At 55.4% G+C, this 14,235-nt stretch overlaps 3 protein-coding genes across 5 annotated transcripts; 1 reads left to right on the top strand and 2 right to left on the bottom strand.

Annotated features, from left to right (window-relative positions):
- LOC148640040 (uncharacterized) lies at window positions 1–1,788 on the bottom strand. Its single transcript, XM_088620727.1, has one exon. The coding sequence runs from the start codon at window positions 1,431–1,433 to the stop codon at window positions 555–557; it is 879 nt and encodes a 292-aa protein (XP_088476853.1). The 5' UTR covers window positions 1,434–1,788; the 3' UTR covers window positions 1–554.
- A 978-nt stretch (window positions 1,789–2,766) lies between these two features.
- ssr2 (signal sequence receptor, beta) lies at window positions 2,767–6,109 on the top strand. Its single transcript, XM_088620733.1, has 6 exons — window positions 2,767–2,851; window positions 3,956–4,113; window positions 4,352–4,450; window positions 4,624–4,732; window positions 5,051–5,128; window positions 5,326–6,109. The coding sequence occupies exons 2-6, from the start codon at window positions 3,956–3,958 to the stop codon at window positions 5,434–5,436; spliced, it is 555 nt and encodes a 184-aa protein (XP_088476859.1). The 5' UTR covers window positions 2,767–2,851; the 3' UTR covers window positions 5,437–6,109.
- Window positions 6,110–6,428: 319 nt separating this feature from the next.
- Window positions 6,429–13,873, bottom strand: LOC148640038 (uncharacterized). 3 transcript variants are annotated; one of them, XM_088620693.1, is made up of 10 exons: window positions 13,559–13,866; window positions 13,069–13,227; window positions 10,440–10,648; window positions 10,102–10,271; window positions 9,754–9,843; window positions 9,382–9,547; window positions 8,604–8,828; window positions 7,835–8,213; window positions 7,226–7,404; window positions 6,429–6,742 (listed from the first exon to the last, which is right to left on the bottom strand). In XM_088620693.1, the coding sequence occupies exons 2-10, from the start codon at window positions 13,178–13,180 to the stop codon at window positions 6,560–6,562; spliced, it is 1,713 nt and encodes a 570-aa protein (XP_088476819.1). In that variant the 5' UTR covers window positions 13,181–13,227; window positions 13,559–13,866; the 3' UTR covers window positions 6,429–6,559. The 3 variants fall into 3 exon arrangements, with proteins under 3 accessions (XP_088476819.1, XP_088476820.1, XP_088476821.1); XM_088620694.1 differs by lacking the exon at window positions 13,069–13,227 and having other exon boundaries at window positions 13,559–13,859; XM_088620695.1 differs by lacking the exon at window positions 7,226–7,404 and having other exon boundaries at window positions 6,573–6,742; window positions 13,559–13,873.
- Between the last annotated feature and the right edge of the window lie 362 nt (window positions 13,874–14,235).

Below are 14,235 nucleotides of genomic sequence, written 5' to 3'. Positions count from 1 at the left end.
TAAGGAAAAATAATGGTATTCATTTATTGCGTGCTGTAGTGAAATGATGCAAACACAGCAATTCCTCACACAAAGGGATTCGGACCCAGGTGCTAGGAGCCCTACAGGAGCTGCCCCCACTTGCGGTGGGAACGCGGCGACGCTGCACGGGCTTCTGGGTAATGGAGTTTTTCTTCCGCTCTCCGAGGCCCAGGGTGAGAGGCGCATGGTCGTCTCTTAATGAGGTAATAAAATACTTATTCTGATCCAGAATAGAAATATCCTCCCCAAGAGCTGAAAGCATTTATAAAACGTTAAACAAAAGACACCCCAGGAACTGGCACATTTTAACCCAACCTTAGGAAGCCTGGGCTGTATAGGACCACAGACAGACCCATTGAGACCGACCACGGCTGCCTCTCACGGATCGGTGTGAAAAGGGCGTGTTACGCAAATCACATCCTTTATTATATATATTTTTTATACATTCCCTATGGCAGCGTGAATATTCTCACACGCCCGGACCGCCAATTCGAGACAACGCCATGCAGCGAGTGGCTCGGTCAGTTCAGGCGTCAGGTCTTGCGAGTCCGCTGGGACCTCAGTCCGCCCGGAGCGCCGCTCCCTGCGGGATGGGGAGACAGACGCTCCCGGCGCGCCTTCAGGAAGCAGGAGCCCGGCCGGAGCCGGCGCAGGTCGGCCAGGCGCTTCTTCAGCAGGCGCTGGAGCCTCGTCTTCTCCCCCGTCTCCGCGCCCTGCTCCTCGCGGGCGCTGTCCCGGGGCTCGGCGGAGACCGGGCACGCCGAGGGCGGAGGCGCAGGGCGCCCGGGGCCGGTCCGAGCCCAGGTGTCGCGGCAGGGAGGCCGCCGGCGGCTCTCGGCGAGGGGCGAGGACAGGCGTCGGGGGAGGGGGGACGGAGAGGCGCTCCCCCGCCGGAGACCGAGCGACGCGTCGTCGAAGAAGAGCGACTCGTTCCGGTGGATACACGGGCTCTCGCCCAGGGCGAGGAACCCGTAGGGGGTGGTGATTTTGGGGAGGTGGGGGAGCGACATGGCTGCGCGGGTCACCGGGTCCGCGGACAGGTCGGGCTCGCCTCCGGGGCCGAGGGGAGACGGCGGCGCCGGCCGGCGGCGGTGGGGCTGCGAGCCGGGCTCGGAAGGGACCCCGCTCAGGCTGTGTCGGCGGGGGCTGCCGATGTCCCGCCAGGCCCCGCCACCCGTGACGGAGCAGGCGGACAGCTTCCGTGCCGCCCGGGAGCTGGATACCCCCAGAGGCGGAATGGTGAACTGGGGGATGCGGTCCGGGGTCACCACGATGTCCCGCAGCGAGACGCGTCTCTTCCTCTCCCGGGTCGGGGAGTCCCGACCGGCCGGCGGCCGCGACGCGAGGACATTGAAGTGCAAGACGACCAAAGACGTTTGGCGGATTTTCAAGGGCGTCAGGACCGGCATCATTTCACAGGGAGGACTGGGTCTTCAAGGACAGAAAAAAACGGTTTGCTCGGAAGAACTCAGAGGAGGAGAGGGCGCCCGGTCTCCTGCCGTCTCTGATCATGACCGTAACTCCAAAACAGACATCAAATCACAACACTGTAAACGTCGCCAAACCGCAGAACCCATCTGCTCGTGAGAAGGTTTAAGTTTCTTGAGACAGAAGAGCTGCTTCTTCTTGGTCAGGTGTAGATGAGTTTGACCGGAGCGAGTTTTCTAACACAGCCGTCTCCGCCTCGGCTCTGTGCCACCGCAGCGCCGCTGCTCGGGACCAGGCGGACCGGTATATATAGCCCCTGGGTGACGTTTCTCTCCGGGGAAACCGGGCAGCTCCGCCTCCTGGGCTTGGCGCCGCTGTCTCGCCTGGCTCTGGGGACCGGGGCGCCGGTAGACCTACAGGTCGCCCTAACTTCGCCTGTTACTGAGGGCTGGAGACCCTCGCCGTTCTCTTCCACTCGTGTGCTCCGCCGGTCCTGAAAGCGGGGGCGCCCCGGTGCACAGCGGGCACATTCTGTGTGGAGTTCGCATGCTCTGTACCGTGTGCTTCCCCACACACACACACAAACCGCCCGACTGATCACAATGCAGCAGCCCCTGTGAATCACGTGGCTCTGCAGCTGAAAGAGTCTTTCACCGGGACGCGACTTTAAAGCGATGTTTTAACGATGGTGTTTTACTCATGGAAACGTGTTAGTGGATTGTTTAGTGAAGCTCTATATCCACGAATACAAACGGGAGGGGTTCATCGCAGTGTTTCTCGATGAATTAGGGTCTTAGACAAACTCTCTCAAAATGTTAAATGGGAAAATAGCTTTAGAAGTATGAAAATAAACATCTCTGCTAGCATGTATTATGCAATGTAACAAGTTCTTTAAACCCCTTAAGTCTGCCCTGTTCTAGTACTGTTCTTAAATATCTCCCACAGACACGGTTATCTCATGTTTTCATCAAAACATCTTTTTTTCTAAACTCAATAATAGATAAAAAGCCCTAAACAGCTTGATGTCTCTGATTAGATCATTTAAGATCATTATTAAATTAATCTGTCTACTGTCTGTATTGAAATGTACTTGGATTTCATCTTTCAGGTCTTCTAAAGTAGTAAATAAAACCTATTCAAAAAACAGTGTAATTTCTCGTGGCTTGGACTCCGGACGTCACCCGCCTCCTGAAAGAGTTCCAGTCTCTGATTGGACCAGAATATTTTAGTATTACCCAATCAACGCGTAGGTGCAACGAAGTCTCCGCCCCCACACCCCCACCCCCTCTCCTCTCGAGTCGACGCCTGCGCACTCCGACGGCAGTCGTGAGGGAGGGTTTTACCTCTTGCGCCTGCGCGTGATTAGTCTTAGCATTTCCTGTCGCGAAGCACTGTGATCAAGGTAAGTTAGTAGCCGGTCTTAGGACTGTTTTAATTTTGAGTTAAACGTTTTATTAAAATCAGAGCAACTGTGCTTTCGAGCGGGTGTGGTGTAATTAAACTAGGATGCTTAGCTGAGCTAACAGCGGGCGCGAAAGTGCTTTTAGGTGCGGGCGACTCAAACCTCGCTTTTAGTCCACGTAAGCGTTATGAGCTAGCAGGGTCCTTTTCCTCAAGCGTCCGTGTCCCCGCTCCGGGCTGGAGGGGGTTTGTGAACACACGCCATGTCGCGCACTTCTGCGGGGGTGAGCGAGGTAACCTTCCAGCTGGCGCTGCGGGTCGCGCGTCAGCCGAGCAGAGGCGCCGAGCCGCTTGTACACGTCAGCGCTGACCCTGCGGAGCGAGAGCGACCGTCTCCCGGGCCGAGCCGGAGCTCAGCTGGCCCCTGCTCCGTCCACTGCTCAGTGGTTGTGTTGACTTAAGTCTTATATAGGTAAAACGGCACACTTGGCGTCTGAGTGCTGTTTCATTTTCCACGTATGTCTTAAGTAAGCCTTTATATATTCACTCTTTAGTTTTCCAAAGGGGTCTTTTCTCACGTTTGTTTTTTCCGTGCTTTTATTAATTTAAGCCTGTATGTTAAGGGTTCATTCTGCTGGAGTCGCTCAATAACGTCTTATTAACTATATATATAGTTAAAAGTGTAGCTCCTATTGTTACAGACTGTTCTACTGCACTGGGACTGTAGCTCCTATTGTAACAGACTGTTCTACTGCACTGGGACTGTAGCTCCTACTGTAACAGACTATTCTACTGCACTGGGACTGTAGCTCCTATTGTAACAGGACTGTTCTACTGGACTGGGACTGTAGCCCCTATTGTAACTGGACTGTCCTACTGCACTGGGACTGTAGCTCCTATTGTAACTGGACTGTCCTACTGCACTGGGACTGTAGCTCCTATTGTAACTGGGCTGTTCTACTGCACTGGGACTGTAGCTCCTATTGTAACTGGACTGGGACTGTAGCCCCTATTGTAACAGGGCTGTTCTACTGGACTGGGACTGTAGGTCCTACTGCAACATGTCTTACGTCCTGTTCAATATGCAATTCTCTCCTTTCTCCAGATGAGGGTGCTGTGGCTGTGTGCTGTGCTGGCTGTGGTGGTGTTGGTCCGGGGGGAGGAGGGGGCCCGTCTGCTGGCGTCCAAGTCTCTGCTGAATCGCTATGCGGTGGAGGGCAGAGACCTGACCCTGCAGTACAACATCTACAACGTGGGCACCAGGTACTGTGGGTGTGGGGACGGCGCTGTGTGGTGTGGGCTGGTGCTCTGTGCTGCACGGTGTCGCCATCTAGAGTTCAGTGTGGTGTACTGCACTGCGGACTGGTCACTAGGAAGATGCTCCGGTCTTTTAGAACCAGAAGCAGCTGGTACCTGTGGTACGAGTCGAGTGTCTGCAGCGCCAGGGGATCTGACTCTGAGCTCTCAACACCCTCTCTCTCTGCCCCTCCTCCCACCTCAGCGCTGCCCTGGAGGTGGAGCTGTCGGACGACTCCTTTCCCCCGGAGGATTTTGGGATCGTGTCCGGAATGCTGAATGTGAAATGGGACCGGATCGCGCCGTATCCTTGACGCAGGGTTGTCTTGGGGTTCCTGGGGAAGGGGGGGTGTGGGTTCCTGTGGGATCGATGTCACAGCGGGGGGTCTCCTGTCTCTGCGGGTTTTGTCCCTGGCTAGTGCTGGGTCGCTCTGCTCCCTGGTCCGTCGGTTTGGCCCTTGACCAGCTGTCTCTCAGCGCCAGCAATGTGTCTCACACTGTGGTGTTGCGCCCCCTGAAGGCCGGCTACTTCAACTTCACCTCTGCCACCGTGAGCTACCTGGCGCAGGAGGGCGGCCAAGTTGTGGTAAGGGAACCTTAACCTTTGACCCCAGATCACCCTTTCTGGTGATGCTCATTTGACCTCTAACCTGTAAGCCCTTTGCAACAGCGAGGCTCCATCCTGCCATGACCTGCCCCTTTAACCTTTGACCTTTCTGTAACGGGGTCCCCGCTCTGACTGGCACCTTAAGAATGTAGGAGTGACCCCCCCAGCTTCTCAACACGCCCCGCTGGGGGCCACTTCCTTCCAGGAAGAGTGCGGGCTGTGGAATCCGGAATGTTTTCGCAGTTAACGAGCGGACCTGGCCAGTGCTAATGAGGACTCGTCTGTGTCTGTCCACAGGTGGGGTACACCAGCGCCCCGGGACAGGGGGGGATTCTGGCCCAGAGAGAGTTCGACCGACGTTTCTCCCCTCACTACGTAAGTGTCTGGACCGCGGGGAGAGGGTGGGGGGCCCGTCTGGGGCAGACTGAGGGCACCCCGAGACCCGAGCCCCAGACTGACGGAGACAGACTCACCTGGTGGGGTGGAGGGGGTTCGTCACACGGGTCTCAGTGAAGCTCATCCGCTGACAGAGCGCCCCTCCCCCCCTCTCTCGTCCCTCTGCCTCCTCGCAGCTGGACTGGGCCGCCTTCGGGGTCATGACCCTGCCCTCCATCGGCATCCCGCTGCTGCTGTGGTACTCCAGCAAGAGGAAGTACGACACGCCCAAGACCAAGAAGAACTGAGCGCCACCGCCCCCTGCGGGCTGGAGGACTGTACTGCCCGAGGGCGCAGCAGGGGACTGGGGGGGGTGGGCTGGGGTGGGGGGGTTTAACAATGGGTGTCGCTCCTCTCTCCTGGTGCTGGCGGAGCCACAGCTCCCGCTTCATTGCACTAATTAATCCCAGGATTGGATTCAATTATGCTAATTGGCTCCACGAAGTCACCTTGCCCTCAGGGTGGGGTGAGGGGGTCCGTGCAGCACCGGGACAGGGGAGCACTGCAGACTGGGGTTTGGGGGGGTCAATCACTCAACCTGTCCAGAGCGGGGGGGGGTCTGTGGGGTTGTTAAAAGATGGTTTAACTGGGGTGGGCACCCCAGTCCTGCTCGGATCAAACCAGGAATCCCTCTCGTCTCGGCGGACAGCGCTGGGACTCTCTCCGGCGCCGTCTTCCGAAGATCAGCTGGCCGGCAGCGCTGGGCTCTCCTCCACCTTCGTGTGTTCCACAGCTGTCACGGACTCGTTAAGTATGGGGTGACCTGTCGTTAAGAGTGGGGGTGGAAGTGAACAGAGGGCGGCGGCTGGCCGTGCAGACCCAAGTCTGGGGCGCTGTGCTGCCGTCTCCCTCTCCCATCACACTGACCGCACCAGTGAAAGCCTTCCGGAGGGTTTTGTAATAAAACACAGTTTTCCAGAAGACTGGGTGTCACCTCTTTTTTTTTCCCCCCCAAGCGGGGTGATTTGGGGGAGATTATTTCACTGGTTCGCAGGGCTCGCAGGAGGGGGCAGCCTGCTCACCCTGAGCCCCTCGGTTCGTGACTGGTCTAGTTCATTAACAGCATGACTGTGCTAGGAACAATCCCAAGGAACAAGGTTTATTCCAGCCCGAAGACACCTGAAGAAGGCTCCACAGTCTCAGCCTGGAATAAACCTTTACTGGTTCCTTTGCAGCCCAGGCATGCTGACGCAGCTCCCTGTGTGCATGACTGCAGTAGCTCCAATGAGGCTCCCAGTACTTTAGTTAGAGTGAAACTGGCTACCTTTAATGGAGTTTTGTGAGCGCACTGCTGTGTAAGACTTTGAAGGCATGTACATTAATGAAGATGATGAGGCTGATTGAGGAGGGTGTGGCCCTGGGGGTCGGAGTTCAGGACCCCCGCCTGTTGTCTGTCGCTGCGGGGCGGCTGCTGTTGCTGGGGGGGGCGTCCCGGTCCCTGATCTGCTCGTAGATGGAGGCTGAGCTGTCGAGGGGGGGTGCCCTGTCGCCGCGGAGGGGCAGGGGCACCCCAGAGCGAGGGTTAAAGGTCACCTCAGGTGGTCCGCTCCGCCGCTACAGGAGAGAAGAGATGGAAAAGGGGGTTCATCGTGTTAATCGTTTTAATTCAGAGCCTTAATTCACCATTGAGAGGCAGAATCAGAGAAGTGTGTGGCTACAATGTGTGCGAGAGCATAGAGTTCATGTCTGTGTGTGTGTGTGTGGGTCTGCGTGGGCGAGAACAGTGTATGTGTGTGCGACAGCATTGAGTTTGTCTGCGTGTGCGAGAGCATCAGGTTAATGTCTGCGTGTGTGAGAGCATCAGGTTAGTCTGGGTGTGTGAGTACTGCATGTGTGCGAGAGCATCAGGTTAGTCTGTGTGTGTGAGAGTACTGTGTGTGTGAGAGAGCATCAGGTTAGTCTGCGTGTGAGAGAACAGTGTGCGCTTGTCTGCGTGTGTGAGACCACAGTGTGTTCTTGTCTGTGTGGGCGAGAGCATCAAGTTCATGTGTGCGGGTCTGCGTGTGCATGTAGGAGCGCGTGTGCATGTAGGAGCACCTGTGCCATGCAGTCCAGCCGGGGGGGCGGCCGCAGGGGGAGCTCCGGGGGGCTGTGCGCGGGCTGGGGTGAGATCAGTGGGGCGGACGGGGGCGGCAGTGTGGATCCCGGGTGATCTGCACCCGGCCGGTCGTTGCCTCTCAGGTTCACTTCAGAGTACAGGTGGCGCAGAGGGTCCGCTGGCAGGAGACACAGAGCAGAATGACTGGGCTTTGAAGACCTGCCTTCCCAGAATACCCTTGCCCTCTGCCCTCCACCCTCTGACACTGTGCTGCATCACACGCACCATTGCTGCAGTTAAATTACGATGTGATCGTGTCATTTTATTTGTGATTTTGTCATTTTTGCATAGTTTGTTTCGCGACTCTGGTTTTTACCCTAATTTCACTGGGCTCGACTTCAAGCATTTCATTGCATTTGTGCATCTGACAAATAAGCTGAACTCTCCTTTCACCCTTCTGTGTCAAAGGGTGAAAGCTTTACAAAGGGCAGAGGCACCTTGCTCAGTTCCAACATCTGCTCATTCCTGCGGAAGACGTGATCTCCCAGCTGTCCCCAAACCTTCCTGACCCTTGACCCTTGACCCCTGACCCCAGCCCTGCCGCTCACCTGCCCCCTGGGCCTGAGTGCCCCCCCGGCCGCTCCTCCCCATGGCGTAGAAAGCAATCGGGTCGTCCGGCTCGGAGTAGACCCGCCTGGTCTCGTCCCGCGGCTCGGTCAGGTGGCCCGTCTCCTCATAGGTGTGCATGGGCACCAGTTCCCAGTACTTCTGCTCCCCCCCCTCCGAGCCCCCGAGCGAGACGGGGGCGCTGGGGGCCACGGGCTGAGCTGGGGCCTGGGCCGCGGGGGGGGAGGAGGGGGCGGGGGCTTGCGGGCTGGCTCTGGGCTTGTTGACGCGGGCGTAGGGGGCATCCTCATGCTTCTCCTGGGCTTCTCCTGCAGGGGGCGCCAAGGGGTCTTTGGGAGGAGGAGGAATGAAATCTGGGACCTGCAGATTGACAAAGAAACACTGATGTCCTTTTCTGTCTGAGTCTCTCTCCATCACAGTACTGTACAGTCTCCCTAATTCTGCAGTCTCTCTCTATCACAGTACAGTACAGTACAGTCTCCTAATTCTCCTGTCTCTTTCTATCACAGTACAGTACAGTCTTCTAATTCTCCTGTCTCTCTCTATCACAGTACAGTACAGTACAGTCTCCTAATTCTCCTGTCTCTTTCTATCACAGTACAGTACAGTCTCCTAATTCTCCTGTCTCTCTCTATCACAGTACAGTACAGTCTCCTAATTCTGCAGTCTCTCTCTATCACAGTACAGTACAGTCTCCTAATTCTGCAGTCTCTCTCTATCACAGTACAGTGTGCTGCTTGCAGTTCTCACCTCCTCACCAGGGGGCACTGTGTCAGGAGGAGGGGGCTCGTGGCTGTCAGGCAGGTTGAGGGACTTGCTCTTCCTCAGCGGCTTTTTAACCACGGCGTACTGCTCGGTCTCTGGGGGGGTCTCCTGCGGCGGCAGCTGCCCCCCCCCGGCCGCCTGCCCCTCTGGGGCGCTGGGCTTCTCCCGGATGGGCAGCTCGTCCAGAGCCTCCCTGCAGCCCCCCCCTGCCTGAGGGAGGACACAGAGGGACTGAGAGATGGGGGGGCACACGGGTCCGGCAGACGGCCCACTCAGGCTCCAGTCCTGGGGCGCCTGGTGCTGCCGTTTTCACAGCAAGTCTCAGAACTGAGCAATTAACCCATTAGTTCCAATTAAGCTCTTAATGGAGAAATGAAGTCGTAGGAGAATTTGACTTCGATGGAATTGAATGGAAGAGGCAGGACTGGTCTAGAAGAGGGTGTCCTGCCAGTTCAAATCCTCCACAGCCATGAGGCTGCACGGAAGTGATCAATCAGTGCAATTAAAGCTTAATTGGATCAGTTTAAACCATCCAGACCGGAACGATTAACAGCTGAAAGCCGGGGTCTCAGACGTGATTCCTGGGGCGCCTTGTGTCTTCCCCGTGTTCTCAGTACAGAGTAATAGTTTAATTGGCTCTGTGACTGTAACACTGCCAGCCAGGCGGAGAGGTGATGTCCTGGTCACTGCAGTGCAGTCCTACAGGTGTGCGAGTAAGGAAGTGAGCCGGAGTGAGCCGGCCGAGGGACTGCAGGGCGCTGACCTTCCTGCAGGGGGCGGTCAGGGTCTCGGAGAAGGGCCCCACGGGGTGGCGGCTGTAGTAGCTGACCAGGTCCTGCAGGCTGCTGTGGCAGCTCTCCTCCCCAGCGATGACGTACTGGCCGCACCCCACCTCGTCGATGATGAAGTGCCGACAGCGGTCAGTGCCCCTGGAGGGAGAGAGGGGGCAGGGGCACATCTCTCTGGGGTTACTGTGGATTGGGGTTACTGTGGACCAGACTGGGGTTACTGTGGACTGGGCTGGGGGTACTGTGGACTGGGGTTACTGTGGACCGGGCTGGGGTTACTTTGGACTGGGGTTACTGTGGACCGGACTGGGGTTACTGTGGACTGGGCAGTGAAGCAACGTACTGACCTGTAGGAGAGGACGAAGCCGACCTTGGACTCGCTGAGCCTCAGGAGGAAGGAACCCAACTCCTGGTCTTTCAGCAGCTCCTCTGCCTCCCTGAGAATCACACAGACACACACTGTTACTGCACACTGACACACTGTCACTGCAGGCAGAGACACACTGTTACTGCACACTGACACACTGTTACTGCAGGCAGAGACACACTGTTACTGCAGGGGCTGGGAGATAGACAGGGGACGGGGAGACAGACAGACAGGAGAATGGGGGACAGACAGGGGACTGGGAAACAGACAGGGGACAGGGAGACAGACAGACAGACAGGGGACAGGGAGACAGACAGGGCTCGCTCACCTGCGCGTGGCGAAGCCATGGAGCCAGTCAGGGAGTGTGCCGTCAGAGCGCTGCAGCCGGGACAGCTGTGTCTGCTGGAACCACAGCAGGGTGTGAGCCCGCAGGGAGGGGGAGAGGGGCGCCAGCGACAGCGGGCAGCAGGGGGGCGCGGGGGCATCTTTCTGGGCACACTGGGAGAGGGAGAAAGGGAGCTGGCTTCAATCAGGCCCAGCAGGCAGGGAGACAGCAGACAGGGGGCGCTATCCCCCCCCCCCCCCATGATGAACAGGCAGGGTGAGCTGACCTGTCTCTGCGGCGTTGAGGTTTTCTGCTGCTGTTTTTCCTAGAAGGCTTCTCACCTCATCTCTGCTGTTGTCCAGCTGTTTCCTTGGTGGGTGTGGAGGCCCCACCCCTTCCCTGTGTGGGTGGACCTTGATGCTTCGCCGGGGCTTGATTGGAGGAGGCCCTCGAGTGGGCGGGGACTCGGAGAGCTGTGGGCGTGGCATCAGCCTCTCGCGGGGGATGGGCAGAGAGCCCAATAACTCCTCACGATGTCTGGCTTCAGCATCTGAATGTCATCATCAACATCGTCATTATCGTCATCACCACCCTTCTGCCTGGCTTCGCAGACTCGCGTATAATATGAGGTCGTTCAAGATTAACCTGGGCTTGTGACGCCACTTTCTAAATGAGAATTTCACATCTGTGTGGTGTGAGTCTGTATTTGTTCCATTCCTCCACCCATTTTCCAACCTCTTTATCCAGTACAGGGTCGGGGGTGGCCAGAGTCTATCCCAGCATGCAATGGATGCAAGACAGGGCACACGCAGACATGCACACACCAGGGCCAGTGTTCCCAGAAGCCAATTAACCTGCCAGTATGTCTCTGGGCTGTGGAAGGAAACTGGAGCACCCAGAGGAGACTAGCGTGAACACAGGGAGAACATACAAACTCCACACAGACAGCTGCCCAGGTTCAGATCTGAACCCAGGCCCCAGCACTGCTGACCACTCAGACACCGTGCTGCCCAGAGATAGACTGGGTACCTCCCTGGCCTCAAATCGAGTAGCCAGGTACATTCCTAGTTTTGCCTTGAAAAGAGAAATTCAGGGTCGGATCAGATTCAAGAATGCCCACGATCTGAAGTGAACCAGGATTTCCGAACCAGGGGAAACCCAAGTGGAAACTGCAGAGAAATGCATATAGAACTGAGAGAGCAGGAGGCATTTCTTTACACAGAGGGTGGTGGTAGTGTGGAACAAGTTGCCCAGTGATGTTTCTGGATGTGACGCTGGGATCAATTAGCTCCTGAGCAACCCAATGAGCTGGACAGAGTGGGGTTTTCTCGTGTGACACCGCAGAAGACCAGTTTAATAATCTCATACAGTATAGCAACGATCCTCAAATACACTGCTGGATTGTCCTGACACATGTTCGTACAGCACGGTATCCCAGAATGCTTTAGGACACTTACTACGGACAGGACGAAAAGTGTAAACGTAAATAAATGCCGAGCAGAAGCTAGCTGTTCATGCAGGGCTCAGTTAATGAACACTGCAACCGTGTTGGGTGCGGATGTGCGAGAGCTAGGCTAACGAGGGTGGTCAGGCCGCGCGCAGGACCGCGGCTCGCCAAGCGTCTGTCAGCGTCGTGTCTCTGTGCTTCCTCTCTGACTCACCGCTCGCTCGCCCAGCAAAGGTCACGAGCAGGAACAACCGCGAGACGGGCGGCGCTCGGCCCCGGGCCCGGACAGAGAGGCCCGCTGCTGTTCAGAGACGCCTTCGACCAGGCGCCCGGGCCAAGCAGGGCGGTCCGAGCCGAGCCCCTTGCTCTGGGGCCTGTTCGGAGATGAAAACTGGAGAAGCACCTCCGTTTTAACACTAACTGCCATTTTTAACACCTCTATCTCTATTTTTAACTCCCTATCTCTGTTTGAGCGCAATATCTCCATTTTAACACACTGTATCTGTTTTAACACAATATCTCCATTTTAACACACTGTATCTGTTTTAACACAATATCTCCATTTTAACACACTGTATCTGTTTTAACACAATATCTCCATTTTAACACACTGTATCTGTTTTAACACAACATCTTCATTTTAACGCACTTCATCTCTGTTTTAACACAGTGAATCTCACACATTCTTTGTTACACACTGTTTGTAACAATATCCATTTTTCACACACTCTTTTTCCATTTTAACACGTTTCCTACCCCAAACATAGAGCCACTTACAGACTCTGATTCACAAAAGTGGGTGCAGGGTTATATTTTTAATGCAAACAATTAATTAACAAAACATAAGTTGTTATTGGACGAACGCTTTTATCTAAACCACCCTCGGTGAACACCTGGCAGATGACATCTGATGCAGACGTGTGCAGAGTGTTACATGTAGCAGAAACATGAGCTGCACATACAACACAGGAAACTCTGAGCTTGAAGAGGCTGCTGTGAAACAGGCATATCATTCACATCTTCTAGACACTCTGGGGAGGGCCGACAATGTGTTGAAATACAGTATAGAGTTTAAAGAGAGGGATTTAAAACAAGAGATGTTGTATTACGATGCTGCAGTGTGCTAATAAGACGTCATTCAGAATATTGTGTACGAAACGGTGACATAAATGAAAGATATTTCTGTTCTGGAATGACCAGGCACCTTCTCAGGTTCAAAGGCCTGCCCAGCGCCGACAGGCTGAAGGGACTGAGTCTCTTTAGTCCCGAACAGAGAAGAGTACGAGGAGACGAGATTCAGGTCATCGACAAACTCAAACCAAAGAGCTGCTTCAGAACCAACAGTGAGTCACCAACCAGAGGTCACAAGCGGAAACTACAGGGAAGGGTATTGAAACCAGATAGCAGGAGGCACGTCTTTACAGTAAGGGTGGTGGATGTGTGGAACAAGCTGCCCAGCCCTGTTGCTGGAGCCGATACCCTGGTTTGTTTCAGGAAATCGCTGGATAAGATTACTTACTAACCCCCCAGTGAGCTAGACAGGCCGGGTGGCTTTTCTTGTCTTTGAACAGCAAAGCAGTGGGGCAGCTGACTCCTTCCTCCTGCTCCCAGTTCACACACAGACGTGCCCCTCATCCACAGGCTATTCTGTTCAACCCTCTTGCTCCCCCTTCAAAACTCTGCTGCATTTTCAAGAAAAGAGTTGTATTTACAATCGTAAGAAAAAAAACACACACACACCTATCTCCTTTCCAGAGAGCTAAAACATTGAACTGCTTAAGCTCGAGTTTGGATCTTGGATCTGTTTTTTTTTTTTAATTCAGGAGCTCAATCCGCCCCCAGATCCTGCTGGGTCTTTATCGGCAAACCAAGCTTTCAATTCCTCTGAACGCTCAACAGTACCCTCTGACGAGCGAGAGGACGCGGCTCAGCCATCGCTGGCGTAGCAGGATTCCTGCTCTCCCCTGGAACGCACGGGCTGGGAATCGTCCCATTCCGATGGGAAGCACCTACCTTTGATCTGCTGGTAGTCGAACTCCATGCTGGTGCGCGGTCTGAGCCGGAGGGTCTGTCCTGGCTGCCTGGCGGGGGCAGCGTGACAGTTACTTGCGGTCCCACAGTTTCTTTCCGTCCTCTCTGTCACACAGAGCGTCAGAGAGCGCGGGGGCTGAGTGCGTCTCAGAGTCTCTCTGTGAGCACCGCCTCCCTTTGTCAGGCTTGATGTTATTGTTGTAGTAAAAGCACAGTCCAGGGCAGTACAGCCCAGTGAGATCAGGGTAACAGCACAGTACAGTACAGTACAGGCCAGTGAGATCAGGGTAAGAGCACAGTACAGTGCAGTGCAGCCCAGTGAGATCAGGGTAAAAGCACAGTACAGTGCAGTGCAGCCCAGTGAGATCAGGGTAAAAGCACAGTCCAGGGCAGTACAGCCCAGTGAGATCAGGGTAAAAGCACAGTACAGTGCAGTACAGCCCAGTGAGATCAGGGTAAAAGCACAGTACAGTGCAGTAAAGCCCAGTGAGATCAGGGTAAAACCACAGTACAGTGCAGTGAAGCCCAGTAATAGGGTAAAAGCTCAGTGATATTAGGGTAAAAGCCCAGTGATATCAGGGTAACAGCTCAGTGAGATCAGGGTAAAGTCATTACCAGGAGGAGGACAGGTTGCCTGTTCTTGTGTTTGTCAGGCACAC

This window comes from Lepisosteus platostomus, chromosome 26, assembly GCF_059453375.1.
Source record: "Lepisosteus platostomus isolate fLepPlt1 chromosome 26, fLepPlt1.hap1, whole genome shotgun sequence".
NCBI classification, from domain to species: Eukaryota; Metazoa; Chordata; class Actinopteri; order Semionotiformes; family Lepisosteidae; genus Lepisosteus; species Lepisosteus platostomus.
This window is presented reverse-complemented; position numbering and strand designations above follow the sequence as displayed.